Genomic DNA, 17,924 nt, shown 5'->3' with positions numbered 1-17,924 from the left:
CATTTTTTGTTATTGCACGCTTATAGACTACAGTATAGTGTAAACGTAACTTTTATGTGCACTGTGAAACCAGAACATTTGTGTGTTGCTTTATTGTGATATTCCCTTTATTGCCGTGGTCTGGAACTGAAACTGCAATATCTCCAAGGTATACCTGTAGTAGTCTTGAAAAATATGTTGAACCTGAATAGTAACAAGAAGAAAAAAAATTGGATAAATTTAGATTGTGGGACATACTTTTTAAGGCCTGCACTCTTTAAAAATGTCAGTGTCATGGAAGCAAAGAAGGAATGGGCAGGTTCTGTTCCAGATTAAAGGATACTTAAAGTGACAGAACAGTCAAAGGCAGAGGATGATCCTTGATTGGATCCAGTACTAGGGGTTGGAACTGGGGACTAGCTATAAAGGACACTATTGGGACAAATTGGCAAAGTTTAATATGAGATAATATGATATTGGTGTCACATTTCTTGGGTGTGTATAGTGATTAAGTAGGAAGATGTCCTTGTTCTCAGATTATGTGTGCTGGATTATTTAGGGGTAATAAGTCATTTAAAAAGTATAAGCATGTATAATTCTGTAAATTGTTTTACTATTATGAATTTTTATAGTAAGTCAGAAAGAAACATAAAACTTTTAAAGGGTTTTAGTATAATTTATATATTTGTGTTGAGATGAATGAGATTTGTAAAGGTTACATTTTTGCTTGGTGGTATCAGATTGCTGTAGCATGGTAATCTTCTAGTTGAATTATGTTCCTAGCCTAGATTGCATTTGTAAGGACCCTAAAAAACACTACATATATTCAAACTGGGAGTCTTCCCCCAAAATAATATTAACTAATATTCATTAAATACCTAGTAGGTTCAAGCTGCTAGATTTTAACATTTAAATTGAAGGTTTTGTATTTGGAGTCACCTTGAATTTAAATGAAACCTCTTCTTGGTCTAATATACACATTATAAACTATCTTTATTAAAAATGTAACAGATCATTTTTGTAATTTATCTTGCTCTTAAACCAGAAAAGGTGATGCTGTGAAGAGCCAGGTGTTGTGAGATACCAAATATAGACTCTCGATTAAGAGGCTTTTGGTTTTCTTTTATTATAAACCTGTTCTTGTTGGTATGTTAGAAATTTTATGAGTTAAAGTAATTATGTAAGTACTCCACTAATATTTAAGTAATTCTCACAGGTTCCTATTGCTATATGGTAGGGTAGTATGATGAACTCTCCCCCTGCCCCCCTTTTTTTAATATGTTAGGTAAAACAGGAATAAATTTAAAAGTGGTGAAACAGTAAGAATTATTTGTTTTTGGCCATTCATAAGTTAATTTTTATTTTCAAAAAATATATCACTTTTGTGGGGAACAAGGGAATCAGAGATGAGTCAGATTTCCTGCCATTTGATTAAACTTATAATGTTGTATTTTTCTAAAATTAAACAGTGTTCTCTTGATTGTCTTTTGAAGCTTTTGACACATTGATGTCCATGTGATAGTTCCGTGTGACCCATGTGTCTGTTACACCAGCCCCTCCAACCTATTAAAATTTTAGAATCTATTCTGAAAATTTTGACCATTTTTATTGCCTAATCATGCTTTGCCTAGCATGTGTCAGGGACTGTTTAATGTATGTAATAGCTTTTAGTTTTACTGCTCTAGTGGAGTGTTGAAAGTGTTTTAAGAGACAATTATGGAACTAAATTTATGCTAAAATTTAACTGCATGGGAAAAAAAAACCTCAAGTAACAATCTTGACAGTCACATTATATCTTATTACCTTGTGTTTGCAGGTATCTTAGGATAATTGTGAAATGCCATTCCTGGTTTCAGACTCTTAAAATTTAGAAATGTGCCTCACATATCACTGCACCCTGCTTTTCTTACCTTATCAGTATATCATGAAAGCTTTTCCACAGAAGCTTTTTCTTGTTAGTTTTTTTTTTTTTTTAACCTCTACCTCATTTCCTTATATAAGCAGCTATGCACTCTTCTTTTTTTTTTTTTTTGAGAACAGGCCATTTATTTTGTAGAACATTTCTCAGTTTGAGTTTGTCTGATGTTTCCTCATGATTGTTTTCAGGTGATACAGTTTTGTCTGGAATACGCAGACGTTACCGTTGTCTGTGGATTCATATTAAGGGGCACATGATGTCTTTTGCCGTATCATTGGTGATGTTAACTTTTGCTGCGTGCGGGTTTCTCTAGTTGCCATGAGCTGTGGGCTACTCTTCGTTGCAGTGTGCAGCCTTCTCGTTGCGGTGGCTTGTCTTGTTGCGGAGCACGGGCTCTAGGCACGCCGCCTTCAGTAGTTGTGGCGCACGGGCTTAGTTGCTCCACAGCATGTGGGATCTTCCTGGACCAGGGATTGAACGATGTCTCCTGCGTTGGCAGGCGGCTTCTTAACCACTGCACCACCAGGGAAGTCCAAGCAGCTATGCACTTTTATATTTTAATGGATTTTGGTAAGGGAGGGCATCATACTCTATTTTTGAAATCTGTTCATAGTAAGGGAAAATGTGACAACACATTTTAACCTCATGTTAAGTTTTAGGTGTTCCTTTCATGTTTAGTTATGGCAAACCTCTGTTTTTAAAAACTATATAAATTAGGAAATGGTTTTTGAATTCCCAAATGGAGGAGGGTTGAATTTATTCTTACAGCTGCTTATATGTGTTTTTTCTTATCCAGTGTTCCTGTGTACCTTTTCTGTTTTTATATAGGCTATGTAGAACCGATGCAGACACTCAATGATGTGTTAGCTCAGCTAGATGCTGTTGTAAGCTTTGCTCATGTGTCCAATGGAGCACCTGTTCCATATGTACGGCCGGTCATTTTGGAGAAAGGACAAGGGAGAATTATACTGAAAGCATCCAGACATGCTTGTGTTGAAGTTCAAGATGAAGTTGCATTTATTCCTAATGATGTTCACTTTGAAAAAGATAAACAGATGTTCCACATCATTACTGGTAAAAAACCTAGTTTATGGGCTTTTTGCGGGTAATGTTTCCCATTTATTATGTTGGAGTGGAAATATATTTCAAGTTGATGAAGAAAATCCTAGTCCTTGATGTTAGAAAAAGAATGTTGTTCATTCTAGTTAGTAGTATGTTAATAATATATGAATGAATGAATGAATATATGTGAACAGAATGAAACTTCTCTTCCAGGGGTTCAGTTCATTTAAAAATGAACATCTCTTCATCCTCCAAGCTTACCTTTGGGCCAGACCTTTCAATAGTGAGGTCATTGAAAGTCAAGCAGAATTAGGTGCTGGAATGACCTCAGCTTAGGGTAGCAGTTCTTTAAAAGACATGATACTGTATTCATGTGAAACTCGAAAAAAGTAGACTTGTGTATAGACTAAGGTAGCTTGTCTCAAACTAAAGGGTTTTGAGAGATCTTAACGAGATTCTAGAAAATAAAAGTGTTAGGGTACAGGGATGATAGGAGTCTTCGGGCAAATGTGTTTGGGAAACAGTCAATGATTGTATTTTATTTCCCCAAATGGATTTTCAAGTTGTTCACATAATCTAACACCATTAATTGGTAAATTGCACATTTTCCAAAAGTAAGGTCATGTCTTTGGGTTTTATTGTGGAATTTACTTGATTTGAAGGATTTGATCATACTGATTCATTCTCTGATAGATGCATTTATTAATGAATTATAGTGTTTAGTTAATTAGTTAGGTACTGCTTTTCTGAATATCATAAAATTATCCTGCAGGCAGCTTTGTGAGCTGTGGGGAAGTGGTATGTTCTTTCTAGACCATAGTCAAATTATAGGTAGGATATATTTTTCATGGGTCCTCTTGAAGAAGGGCACAGCATAGATTTGTCTGAAGAGAAAATAGCATTGTTTCAGGGACTAGTATAAGGCAGGACCTTTGTTCATGCCTTTGGGGAGCCTGTGGTCTGCTTCTTATATGTCATATCACATGACCTAGGTAATTAGTCACCCATGTGCAATTTAGGAGTAATATTCAATTTATTAGTAGCACAAATAAGTTAATAATCTTGCTTGTTGATATAATGTTTTGTAGGTCCCAACATGGGAGGTAAATCAACATATATTCGCCAGACTGGGGTGGTAGTTCTCATGGCCCAGATTGGGTGTTTTGTGCCATGTGAGTCAGCAGAAGTGTCCATGGTGGACTGCATCTTGGCCCGGGTAGGGGCTGGTGACAGTCAGTTGAAAGGAGTCTCCACGTTCATGGCTGAAATGTTAGAAACTGCTTCTATTCTCAGGTGAGTTCATTTCCCAGTCTCCTGAAAATGGAAATGGATGTCTCTGTCCTTTGAAAAGTAAATTTGCAGGTTCATCTATAAAACATCTGTGATCTTTTATCTAGTTTAATAGTTTTCCTGTGAGCTTTATGCACTTTATATTATCTTGAAAGGGTGACTGGCGATAGTTGTGGAAAGCTTCTTTGATTTTTAATGTTATCTTCTTAAGGTTTCTGGTAGTTGTTCACTTTATGAATCTCCCCACTGCCATGCTTTTGCTTATGCTGTTCACACTACCCGGAATGGTCCTTCCCTGCTGTTTACCCAAGTCCTTTCTAATCTTTACAGGTCCGTAATGACAGAAATCCACTTCTCTGATGACTTTCCTTGTCACACGTGCCTAACTAAGGTCATGGGTGTTTCTTCGAACTCTGACATGCCTGTAATTTATTAGCTTTTAATTTTAGAGTTTATGAAATCTCTTGTCTTTATTTCATTTTTAGGAGCTTCTTTGAAGACAGGGAGGCTATGCCTTCTGTTTCTTGGAGTCTTCTAAAGTACTTTGCATATAGTAGATCCTTAATAAATTATGCTTTGATTATTGTTTGTGGGGAATTATAAAAGCAATACAGATGTTCAGTAATTAGTCAATAAGTTAATATGCATAACTTAAAAAATTAAAGAAATAAGCAAAAGGTGTCAGTGGCATTTCATGGAGAAAGAAGGAAATGACCAATAAGCACATGAAGAACTGTCAAATTCTCTAATTAAAAAAAAAAAGTCCCCCTCCTTTCATTTGGTTAAAGAGAAAATAAAATGCTAATATCTGGTGTTGGTAGGGCTGCGGCAGGCACACAGATTCACGTGACCACCAGCCGTGTATGTGAGTGTTCGTGTCATCACACTCTTGTCCCATCTTCTTGTGGTGTTATTTTTTTTAATCTTGACTGATTTGATTGTTAAGAAATGAATGATAGCTGCTTTATTTGGAAATTCTTAGATTACAGCTAATGAGATTGGTAATTTAAAAAATATTTATTCACCATTTGTTTCCTCTTATGTCAGTTGTTTGTTCATGTCCATGCCCATTTTCTTACTGAAGTTTTAGTGCTTTTCATTGACCTTACTGAATTTTTGTATATATTAAGATAATTAATCTGTTACATTTGTGGCACATCTTTCCCATTGTATTGCCTTAATTTGTTGTTTGCATTACCACATGCTATATCATGGGAAATTTTCATGTAATTATGTGTTTCAGGTCTGCAACCAAAGATTCTTTAATAATCATAGATGAATTGGGAAGAGGAACCTCTACCTATGACGGATTTGGGTTAGCGTGGGCTATATCAGAGTACATTGCAACAAGGATCCGTGCTTTTTGCATGTTTGCAACCCATTTTCATGAACTTACTGCTTTGGCCAATCAGATACCAACTGTTAATAATCTACATGTCACAGCACTAACTACTGAAGAGACCTTAACTATGCTTTATCAGGTGAAGAAAGGTGAGTGCATACCACTGGTGTACTGTAAATTCGGTGTTCCTATCCTTGGAATCATTAGTAATTGCCTTATTCTGCATTAGGATGAATTATTGATGTTTTTACAGAACACATTTACCTCTTAATTTACAGTCTGGGGACAGGGACGTGGTACGTTATCTCTGTTTCTATGTCTCATAGTAGAACCACTCATTTTAAAACAGTCACAGAAAGAATGATCTGCACTTTTGAACATCCTCACAGGGGTTTTGTCCTACCTCCCATGGCAGCATGTTTTCTTGTCAAATTAGCTACTTGATAGTAACAATAAGCTTTGCAGTTCTGAGGCTCTAGCTGTTACTGTTTAATAAACTGTCATAATTATCTGATTATATTTTTAAGAATGTGTTATATAACAGGTTCATTTAAAGCTGGGGTTTCCAGAAATCTTGAAATTGTTAGTAGTTATCAGGTAAGGAATGACTTATTTGTTGGCATTCCATCCTTTGAGAAAAGTTTGTCATTAGTGGACCTGGCAGCTAATCAGATGACTGCGTTGATGAGATTAACATACTGTAAAGTTTTTATTGCTTTAACATTTCACCAATCATCAGAATAGCTTTTTCAGATGGCTCTCTGATTTTCCATGAATGCATTTTTCTGCATCAGTTGGTTGCACATAAATGAGATTATTTTTGATTCTTCGTTGCTTATGTTTCTTAGGAATCCTTCTGAGTTACCGTTTGCATTGTTGTTGTTGATAGAGAATATAGATACTCTTGGTTGGACATGGCATTTAGCATGAAGTTGAGGTTTTGCTTTTAAAAGGTGTTTTGTGTGATAAAAGAAATGGGTTCAGAGTATTAAAAAAGACCAGGTGAAGTTTGGAGAAGATATGAACAGGTTCCTCCTTCACTGCGGATGTTTATCAAACACTTGGTTCTATTTTATTTTTGTTTCTCTAAGCTGTGCAAAATATCCAGCTCCAGAATGCATGGGATACATAACTAGGCTAAAGGGAAATTTACGGTTGAGGCAGAAATGGGAGCTCCATGATAACACTGTGAGCATCGCTGGTATTTAACATTTGGAAGGAATGTCTTAAGTCAGTTTATTTTCTGCAAATGTGGGTGAAGTTAACATACCTAGTCTAAAAATTTACTAGACTAGATTTGGGTCAAAAATTTCATTGTCATTTGAAATACATTTTGAATTAAATACTCCTCCTAATTAGTGACACTTTACATTTATCTTTTTGTTTTTTCACAGTACTTTAGTTCCTCCCTTATGAAATGAGAAAACCTCAGAGATATTGTGTTGATTAATTTTTCTTCAGATTCAGATATTTGTCTAGGCTTTTGAGGACTGTCTGTCAAGCCTTTTATCTGCTATTTTTATTTTTCCTACTACATTTGTCGAGGATAAAATACAGCACTGTGTGCCAAGTCATAATCACTTTTCACTGGAGGCTTAATTAAAATTTCTTTAAGTTACTGTGAAACATTTGGCTAATGTATTTGAAATAATACAAAATTACGTTTCCTAATGACAAAGTGAGAAAGTAAGTTCCATTTGCGTAAATTGCTGTCTCTTCCTACCCTGCCCCTCACACTCCTCAAATTTCTTACAGGTTCTCTTCCTACCCTGCCCCTCACACGCCTCAAATTTCTTACAGGTGTCTGTGATCAGAGTTTTGGGATTCACGTTGCCGAGCTTGCTAATTTCCCCAGGCATGTAATAGAGTGTGCTAAACAAAAAGCCCTGGAACTAGAGGAGTTTCAGAATATTGGGAAACCACAGGAATATGATGAAATGGAACCAGCAGCAAAGAGGTGCTATCTGGAAAGAGAGGTTTGTCAAATTATTTTTGTAGTTATTTTTTTCCTATATGATTCTAATGTTTGCTTATTGATCATTCATTATTGGTTTCCACTTAACATTTCTTTGCACAGTAAAGAATCCATCTGTATCATTTTGGTTTCACCACTGCACACATCTGCACAATTGAAAGATAGCACTTCAAGTACCAGATTTCAAAAGCAGGAGGATAAGAATATTAGTGTAGGTTAAAATACATAATTCAAAGGAGTTATAGAGGTCTATGCACATCTTTGACTACTTATAAACAAATAGATCGAGTTCAGTTAAATTACATATTTACTCAGTGCTTAGCTAAGACAATGAAGAAATGAACACAGTTCCTGCTCTCCAGTTGTTTAGAAACTAGTTGGGGAGGTAGTAATAGTGAGCATGTCATAGAGAATTATGACAAATGTTTACTCAGGAAAGCTCTCTGTGGGCAGGATGTTTCAGTTCTTGTGGGAGCAGTGGATCTTAAGTTAGGCCTTCTGAGTGGTGGGTGAAATTTAGACGTTCACACAGAAAGGTATAAGCATATGCCCAGTGGATTTTTTAAAAATTAAAGGATTATTAGTTTTCTGTAATAACGAAAATAAAAGAATCTTAATTTACATCTAGGTCCTGGCAGCATTTACTGTGATTATGCATTGTGACAACTTCTTGTCACATTGTTAGCTTTTACCCGGTGAATTTTTTGTTGTTCTTACTTGAAGGATAGATGATGTTACCATAATAGATGATGTGTATGGTTTGGGGGCTTAAAAGATAAGGTTTTATCTGTTGTACCTATACAAGCAGGAGATATGTATTATAACTTGTTAATAGTTTTAAGTAGGGAAGGTTGCCATCCTGGATATGAAACGGTCTTGGTATCAGCTCCACAGCTATCCATGATCCAGGATTAGGTAGGCTCCTTTATGTAAATGATTCCCAATTAGAATAGAAGTCATATACTTTTTTTTTTTTTTAATTTATGGCTGTGTCGGGTCTTCGTTTTTGTGCAAGGGCTTTCTCTAGTTGTGGCAAGCGGGGGCCACTCTTCATCGCGGTGTGCGGGCCTCTCACTATCGCGGCCTCTCTTGTTGCGGAGCACAGGCTCCAGACGCGCAGGCTCAGTAGCCGTGGCTCACGGGCCCAGTTGCTCCGCGGCATGTGGGATCTTCCCAGACCAGGGCTCGAACCCGTGTCCCCTGCATTGGCAGGCAGACTCCCAACCACTGCACCACCAGGGAAGCCCAGAAGTCATATACTTTTGATAATATTAATTACAATGAATTTTTAAAAAATTTTAAGCTAAGGGAGACATATAACACAGAATTATCCATGTTACTCAATCTAGATTTTATTTTTTGGGAAAAAGAGGCACTTGTTATTTAATAGAGATGTGTTTCTTCTCTATCTTATCATTTGGATTATCTACCTTTCACCTCTAAGGTACATACTACTAACTGGCTCCCTGGTAAAAAGCAGACTTTTTAGTTCAGCTTCACATGCAGTAATAAACATTATGTCCTTTGCCAGGCACTGTTCTTAGCACTTTACACTCTTTGACTCTTTAATTCTCATAACAGCCCTGTGTGGTTGGTAATATTATTGTCCCCATTTTACGGATGAGGAATGTGTGTTAAGGAATTAGCCCACGGGTCACATAGCAAGTAATAACCACGTTCTTTAGAATGGCAATAACTAGGCAGTAAAATAAACAAAGAAGAAACATCCCATGTGTGTATGAGTATTAAATTTTCAGTGACTGTTTATACCTTATAGTATTTGTAAACCTTGAGTTCTTTTCCCCCCAGAAGGTTAAGTTTATACATCAGTTATAAAAGCTGAGGGATTTGGGAACTACTAAAATATTCAGTTTCTTTGGCATTAGCAGCTGAAAATATATTTATAAATACCCTTTAAACGACTTGCTATGAAGAAATAGAGTCAACTAAGGTCTTTGCTGTAAATTCTAGATGGTGCACACTTAAAATTTAAAGAATGTTGTTTAAATATTGGGTGGAGTGTTTAGATTGAAATTATAATGGGACAATTCATTACTATTTAATGTGACTTTTAGAAAAGTCATTTTAAAGACTAATGGAACGTTCACATGTTTTTCAGCAAGGTGAAAAAATTATTGAAGAGTTTTTATCCAAGGTGAAGCAAGTGCCCTTTACTGAAATGTCAGAAGAAAACATCGTAATGAAGTTAAAACAGCTGAAAGCTGAGGTGATAGCAAAGAATAATCGTTTTGTAAATGAAATAATTTCAAGAATAAAGGTAACTACATGAGTAAATTCCACTAATGGAATGAAGATAGTATTGATAAGCTATTGTCTGTAATGCTTTTGTACTATTTTATATTAACCCTTTTTCCATAGTGTTAGCAATTGATGTCCATGGGGTATGAAGTTAATAAAATATTTAGTATACTTTGCTCTACCTGAGTATATTTTCAAAGATCTTTATTTTGAAAAATGAGAGCTGTAACTGAGGAATACTTAAATGGACATGGGCAATAGTAGGCAATATGTTGAATTTTATAAATAAAATCGTGTAGTTTTTAGAATTTGATATGTGTTGTATTTCTTTGTGATAAGACTTTTACACATATTCCCGAATGGTATGGAAGAAACAAGTAGCCCAGAGACTTTGTAAAAAAGTAAGGGATCTTAAAGCTAGAAGGAACCATGGAACCCATTTCCAGTGATTCCCCACAGTGTCCATCTGTTGGCACGAGCCAGGTTGGCTGCATATGCAGTAGCCAAGGAACTTATTATAAATCCAGGGTTCTAGTGTGATCCTCCAGCCCATCTGCCATTCTCCCACCCCCAGTTTGTGATGAGATTTAGAAATCTGGATTTTAACAAAATCTTTCAGATTGAGAACGCTGATTTTAGTCTTCTTTTATTTTACTGGGAGATGGAGAGGTTAAGAGTGTAGTGGCTGGTCCTGCTGAACATGGGAGGAAAAGGATAGCCTTTTTAATAAATGGTGATGGGATGATAGGGTATTCATATAGGAACAAAACGAGATTGGATCCCTATTCCATATCATATAGAAAAATCAACTCCAGTGAATTTTTTACCTAAATGTACAAAGCAACACTACCAAGTTTTTAGTGTTTGTAGTTCTGTAGAAAATAAAATAGGGAAATATTTTTATGACTATAAAAATATAGGAAATATGAAGTTGGCTTTGGGAAAGATAGTTCTTAAGTCACAAACACCATCCATAAAGTTTGACACACTTAGCAATATTGAAATTAGGAACTTATTTTCATAAAAAGGCATCACAAAGGCCTAAGAGTACAATTGACCCTTAACAGCGAGCGGTCTGGGGCACTGACCCCCTGTGCAGTTGAAAATCCACATATAACTTTACAGTCCCTTCATATCCACAGTTCCGCATCTATAGATTAAAACAACTGTGGATCATGTAGTATTGCAGTATGTATTGAAAAAAATCCAAGTATAAATGGACCCACAGAGTTCAGACCGGTGTTGGTCAAGGGTCAACTGTAGATCCAATGGGAGAACATATTGGTACCACATAAAATATCAAAGAATTTATATCCATGATATATAAAGAACTATAAAAATCACTAAACAGACACGATTCCTAATACAACTCATTAAGAAAAAGACAACCCAGTTGAAAGGCAAAGGATCTGAATAGATAATTTTCCAAGGAAGATACGCAAATAGCCAGTAGGCAAATGAAAGGATGCAAGATGTTATCAGGGAAATGCACATAAAAACCACAGTGAGCTACTACTTCACACCCATTAGGATACTAAAATCAAATCAGATAAACCAGTATTGAGGATGTGGAGAAACTGGAACTCTGCTACACTGCTGTGAAAACGTAAAATGGTGCAGTCACTTTTGGAAAACAGTCTGGCATTTCCTCAGTTAAACATAAGAGTTACCGGATGACCCAGTATTTCCATTCCTAGGTATATATCCAAGAGAAACATGTTTACGCAAAAACTTATACACAAATGTTTATAGCAGAATTATTATTTTTTTAATTTATTTTTGGCTGCGTTGGGTCTTCGTTGCTGTGCGCGGGCTTTCTCTAATTGCGGCGAGCGGGGGCTACTCTTTGTTGTGGTGGGCGGGCTTCTCATTGCAGTGGCTTCTCTTGTTGCGGAGCACGGGCTCTAGCCATGCAGGCTTCAGCAGTTGTGGCACACGGGCTCTAGAGCGCAGGCTCAGTAGTTGTGGCGCACGGGTTTAGTTGCTCTGCGGCATGTGGGATCTTCCCGGAGCAGGGCTCGAACCCGTGTCACCTGCATTGGCAGGCGGATTCTTAACCACTGCGCCACCAGGGAAGTCCCAGCAGAATTATTTATGATAGCTAAGAAGTAGAAACGATCCAAATGTCCATCAATGGATTAATGAATGGATGTACAAAATATAGAATATCCATACAATGGACTTTTTAAAAATTTTTATTTATTTACTTATGTATGTATGGCTGCGTTGGGTCTTTGTTGCTGCACGCGGGCTTTCTCTAGTTGCGGTGAGCAGGGTCTACTCTTCATTGCAGTGTGCGGGCTTCTCACTGTGGTGGCTTCTCTTGTTGGGAGCACGGGCTCTTAGGCACGAGGACTCAGTAGTTGTGGCACCCGTTGCTCCGCGACATGTCGGATCTTCCCGGACCAGGGCTTGAACCCGTGTCCCCTGCATTGGCAGGCGGATTCTTAACCACTGTGCCACCAGGGAAACCATATACAATGGACTGTTAATTGGCCATAAAAGGAATGAAGGACTGATACATGCTAAAGCTAGGATGAGCCTTGGAAACATTAGTGAAGAAGCCAGGCACAAGAGCCTCCGTAATATGTAATTCTGTTCATGTGAAAGTCCAGAATAGGAAAACGTATAGAAACAAAGTAGATTAGCATAGGGCTGGCAGGCAGGGCATGGATGGCTAAGGAGGTGATAGCTAAAGGATATGGGGTTCCTTTTTCAGATGAAAATGTTCTAAAATTGGTGATGGCTGCACATATCTCTGAATATACCTAAAAACCATTGAAGCATACGCTTTAAATGGGTGCACTGTACAATGCAAATTATATTTCAAACTTATTTTTAATTTTAAAATTTTTATTGAAATATAGTTGATTTATAATGTTAGTTTCTAGTATACAGCAAAGTGATTGATTTATATATATATATATTCTGTTTCATATTCTTTTCCATTATGGTTTATTACAGGATATTGAGTTTAGTTCCCTGTGCTATACAGTAGGGGCCTTGTTGTTTGTGTATTTTATATACAGTAGTTTGTATCTGCTAATCCCAAACTCCTAATTTATCCCTCCCCCATCCCCTTTCCCACTTTGGTAACCGTAAGTTTGTTTTCTGTGTCTGTGAGTCTGTTTCTGTTTTGTAAATAATTTCATTTGTATCATATTTTAGATTTTACAAGTAAGTGATATATGATATTTGTCTTTCTCTGTCTGACTTCACTTAGTATGATAATCTCTAGGTCCATCCATATTGCTGCAAATGACATTATTTCATTCTTTTTTATGGTTAGGTAGTATTCCATTGTATATACAACACCTTTATCCATTCATCTGTCGTTGGACATTTAGGTTGTTTCCATGTCTTGGCACTTGTAAGTAGTGCTGCTGTGAACCTTGGAGTGCATGTATCTTTTTGAATTATAGTTTTCTCTGGATATATGCCCAGGAATGGGATTGCTGGATCATATGGCAACTCTATTTTTAGCTTTTTAAGGAATCTCCGTACTGTTTTCCATAATGGCTGCACCAATTTACATTCCCACCAACAGTGTAGGGAAGAGTTCCCTTTTCTCCAACAAAACTTGTTTTAAAAGAAGTTCAGGCACTTTACCCAAGAGGAAATATAAATGATCCATACACATGAAAAGGTCTTCAATCACCAGTCAGAAAAATGAAAATGAAAACTATTCTGGGTTACACCCTCCTGTAACTCCCAGAGTTCTGGGAGGACTCTGCCCTCCCCATCAGATAGACAGTCCTTTAAAATGTGACAATACCAACTATTGGTGGTATTTGTTGATGTGGCACAACACTGCTGGTGAGAATCATTACCTAGTAAAGTTGAAAACAGACATATGACCCAGCAGTTTTGCTCCTAGGTGCATACTGTGGAGATACGTATACACATTGTACAATGATGGTATACAAGAATATTTGTGATAGACCCAAACTGGAAACAACCCAGCTATGAAAACAGACTATAGCTACACAAAATAACATAGATGGAATCTTAAAAACAGTAAGCAAAAGAAATGACAGATAACAAATAATACCGTTTTTCTCCCAATCATATGAAGTTGAAGAATAGGTAAAATACTGTTTAATGGTGCATTCATGGGGGTGAGATGATAAAGAAAAGCAAGAACTTGACTATGTAAGTCGGGAGAGTGGTTGGCGGTGCTGACGGGGAGGGGCTTCTAGAGGGCTTCTGGGGTGCTACAGCATTCTGGTTATTGACCTGAGTGGTGGTTGTGCAGGTGCTTGCTTTATGATTATTGCTAAACTCTGCAATTATGTGTTAAGCGCTTAGTTTGGTATGAGAACAAATGAAAATTTAATGCCAATAAGCCCTTTAAAATGCTCATCTTGATTTACCACGCTCTTTTTCATCAATGATAATTTAGAGTAAGATACATCAGCTTTTCTTTTCTGGCTATCAAATGCTTGGGTAGGAGGCAAACTTAACAGAGAAAAAATTTAAATGTGGACATTTTTATTGGTTTACAAAATCATGTAGCTGCTAGTAAGCGGAAGACTTTTTTATATAATTCAAAAGGCAATTTTAAAATTCCAGTGAAATATTTTATCTCCTGGCTAGCTATGAGCGCGTGTTTTTAGATTGCTGTACAAAAGCATGTATAAAATGGAGATCAGCCCATGATTTTAGTTGTTAGGGCTACGAGAAATGGAGGGGGGGAGGTGTTGATTCTAAGAAAACATGTAGTCTCTCAAGCTCTGATAAATCAGGCTGCTTTCATTTCTCTAAAAGAGACTTAATGTTTAGTTCTAAGATGTTCTTGAAAGTGAAAAAAACATAATAGACCCTTTGTTTAAGATGTTTCAGACTTAAGCTGTGCTTATTACATGAATATGCTAATGAAGCAACCAGTCTCCTTCCTTTTGGAATGGTAGATGTAAAGCAAAAGATAAACTAATTCCTGACCTGTCAAAAGACAGTTGCATTTTAAAATTCTAATTGCAACGTGGCTTGGTTTTCCTTCTCCACTCAAACACGAACTTGGATAATACCAGAATAAAGCCGAATCTATAAATATTATCCAAGATTTAGAATTCAACCATACTGTTACCATGAAATCTGTTGGCCACATAACCACGTTTCTGAGAAAATACATGGCTTTTCTACATTTTAAAAAAGTTAGCACTAAGAATCCATCCAAGATGCAATTGTTTTTGTAGTTAGATTTTTTTCCTTAAAATACTCTTTTGAGGGTAAAAATTAGAACAGAAGGAAGATGTTTTAGGATATATTTAAAGAATAACTTTTTCCCTGTAAACTCTCAGTGTTCCACATACTAAGCACATCCTGTTAGACTTCATGAGTATTAAATGCATCTTCTATCCTTAGTCTTTCTGCATTTAGCTTTTTTGGGAAGTATGTTTTTACCCACAGCATATGGTATGAGCTGCTGATTCAGTGCTGAGCGGTCCTTTAAGCTTGTTAGTTACATTCTGTTGATTAGGATGGTGTGCAGAATAGTCAGAAGGAAAACCAGTGCCTGGTCTGAAATAAATTAAACCATGTTAGTCAGCTTATGGGGAAGAACAAATGAGTAAAGAGAATTTTCATATACAAAGGAAATCTCTATTATTGCCTTCCTAGGGCCGGTCAGTGTGTTTGGGATAAGGAGATAGGGTGTGGCCGGGAGAGATGACGAAAGTGCCCAGAATGCTGCACATATTTTCCGACTAAAACTGGAAGTGGAGCCCAACTTAAAATAATAGTTTCCTGTCTGATGGTCTCCCCGCTCCGCTTCCCTTGATAGACAGAGCCACTGCTTTCTCTTATTATTCTGCTCCAGAATTTACCTATTTGGCCAGCTTTCAGGTGTCTGTGAACATTGTGGTACAGAGCCAGGGTATCCAGAGGAAGTAGTCCCTTGCAGACACTGTCTCATTGCAGGTAGCAATGCCTCCTGTTCTTTGAGGAGGAAAGTGGGGAGCCCTCGCCTTGCCTTTGACACAGCAGCTTTCCCACGGTCCTGGAAGCAACAGTGTTTCCTGTGTCAGACCACATTCAGAACATGATCCAAATTCAATGTATGTTAGCATATTTTTGCTTTGGCATGTGGTTTGTCCAAACAAGTGCCCACACACATCTTTCATCCAGCTATGTGGGGAACTCAGCAGTGGCATGAATGATACTGGATGCTGGGTGGCCTTCACTGGACCATTCCCATCCTATTTCTAGACTTGGTAAATAGAAGACCAGACTGCTGCTGCCTTTGCTTCACCTCAAAGAGATAAAATTATAAACTCCCTAAAATTGTTAAATTTAGAAGAAAGGATAATTCTGTCAGTGGACAATTTCTTATTCTAGCAAAAGAACAATGGCAGTGAATTCCTCAGGGTTCAGAATCAACCAGTAAATGAAACCATAGGGATTAACCTGTATTATCACAATATTATTATTGCATTTATTTCCTAGAATTTTGTTGACACTTATCTGTTAGCAGTCAGTTTAATTTTATGAATAATCTTGATATGGTTTAAAACCAGATTAAATATAGTTAAATCTAATTAAGGAAATGCAACTACTTTCAGTTCAGCCACTAATCTGAAATTTTATGGTGCATTGCGCATCTAGCAAGATGTGTTTTATCAATTTTTTCTTCACATAATGATCAGGACTTCATGTTTATTATCAATTCTAATGTGATGTTTTATTGCTAAACATTGTTTGGCTCAGCCAAATCCATCATGAAAATGACTTCCGCATTGAATCCTTAATATTACAAAGTAGATGCACGATTTGGCAACATTAAATACTTTGTGAATATCTGAAAATGGCAAGATGCTGTGCTGGGCTCCTCAAAAGACTCGTCCTCTTCAGCAATACTGAAAGGTGGGTACTTCTATTACCTGCGCTTCACAGATGAGAATGTCGAGGCTCAGAGGTTGAGTAACTTGCCCCAGGCACCCAGCCAGTAAGTGGCAGAGCTGGGGTCTGAACCCCAAGCACTGTGTCTCCAAAATCCGTACCTTTTTTCTTTCCATTTAAAGGCTTAAAATATTGTTAGGAATCTGAGATGCGCATGTGACAAATTTAATCTTTCTAAATATTATTTAGTGTCAAAATGAGTGATGTCGGGGCTTCCCTGGTGGCGCAGTGGTTGGGAGTCTGCCTGCTAATGCAGGGGACACGGGTTTGAGCCCTGGTCTGGGAGGATCCCACATGCCGCAGAGCAACTAGGCCTGTGAGCCACAACTGCTGAGCCTGCGCATCTGGAGCCTGTGCTCCGCAACAAGAGAGGCCGCGATAGTGAGAGGCCCACGCACCGCGATGAAGAGTGGCCCCTGCTTGCCACAACTAGAGAAAGCCCTCGCACAGAAACGAAGACCCAACACAGCCATAAATAAATAAATAAATAAATAAATAAATAAATAAAGAGAAATGTTCAAAAAAAAAAATGAGTGATGTCGGCAGTGCAACAGGAGTTAAGGAAGATGGGAGGTGTGGTGCAGACATTAAGCAGTACTATTTCTGTTCTCTTGTGGAAGCTGGTTCTCCTGCGGAAGGCTTCTCTCTCGGTGCTGTGGACACAGCAAGAGGCATCCACCTGGGGCCCTGCCGCCCATCTGCTTCATGGCAACTACATGGCTGCTCTCTGGGGCTTGATACCCCAAAGGAAACAGGAGCTAAGCAGCTGCATTCTTTCAGAAGTTCACCAGTCACCAAATGCCAACATCTGGCCAAGGGATTACATTGAACCTTTTGGACAAAGGATTATGTTTAAATGAGAAGAGAGACAGTCAGCCAGAAGCTTGCAAAATGAGGAGATGGAATTAAATGTCAGCAGTGTTTGGAGCAGGACACCGAATCTGGCACACTCAGATATTCGGATCATTTAACTTGGAGGTTATGTATGTTCTCTCTTGAGCCAGGAAAGTTTTATCCAGCCTGTGGGGAATAACCCCGGAGGTTTTCTCCACTGCTCTGCTCTGAATTCGTGCCTAGTGAGTAAAGTGCTGAGTAAGCCTGCACAGGTCAAGGTACGGGTGAGTTAAAGTGAGCAGCAATGTGGCGCATCAGGAAGGCTGCTTGAGTTGGATTAGCCCTTGCTTGGCCACTTAGCTGTGTGA

The 17,924-nt window shown here is 37.7% G+C and overlaps 1 protein-coding gene across 2 annotated transcripts in view; it reads left to right on the top strand.

Moving 5' to 3' along the window:
* The window catches only part of MSH2 (mutS homolog 2), an 81,703-nt gene extending 63,995 nt beyond the window's left edge, over positions 1-17,708 (top strand). The window contains exons 12-17 of one of the 2 annotated variants that reach the window (XM_059943388.1): positions 2,726-2,971; positions 4,048-4,252; positions 5,493-5,740; positions 7,392-7,567; positions 9,686-9,844; positions 17,343-17,708. In XM_059943388.1, the coding sequence (XP_059799371.1) occupies positions 2,726-2,971; positions 4,048-4,252; positions 5,493-5,740; positions 7,392-7,567; positions 9,686-9,844; positions 17,343-17,582 (1,274 nt within the window). In that variant the 3' untranslated portion in view covers positions 17,583-17,708. The remainder of the gene's footprint in view (positions 1-2,725; positions 2,972-4,047; positions 4,253-5,492; positions 5,741-7,391; positions 7,568-9,685; positions 9,845-17,342) is intronic. The other variant, XM_059943389.1, reaches the window with a different exon arrangement.
* The last annotated feature ends 216 nt before the right edge of the window (positions 17,709-17,924 follow it).

The sequence above is a fragment of the Balaenoptera ricei genome, chromosome 13 (genome assembly GCF_028023285.1).
Source record: "Balaenoptera ricei isolate mBalRic1 chromosome 13, mBalRic1.hap2, whole genome shotgun sequence".
Lineage (NCBI taxonomy): Eukaryota > Metazoa > Chordata > Mammalia > Artiodactyla > Balaenopteridae > Balaenoptera > Balaenoptera ricei.
Note: the sequence above shows the minus strand (reverse complement) of the source record. Positions and strands in the feature narration are given on the sequence as shown.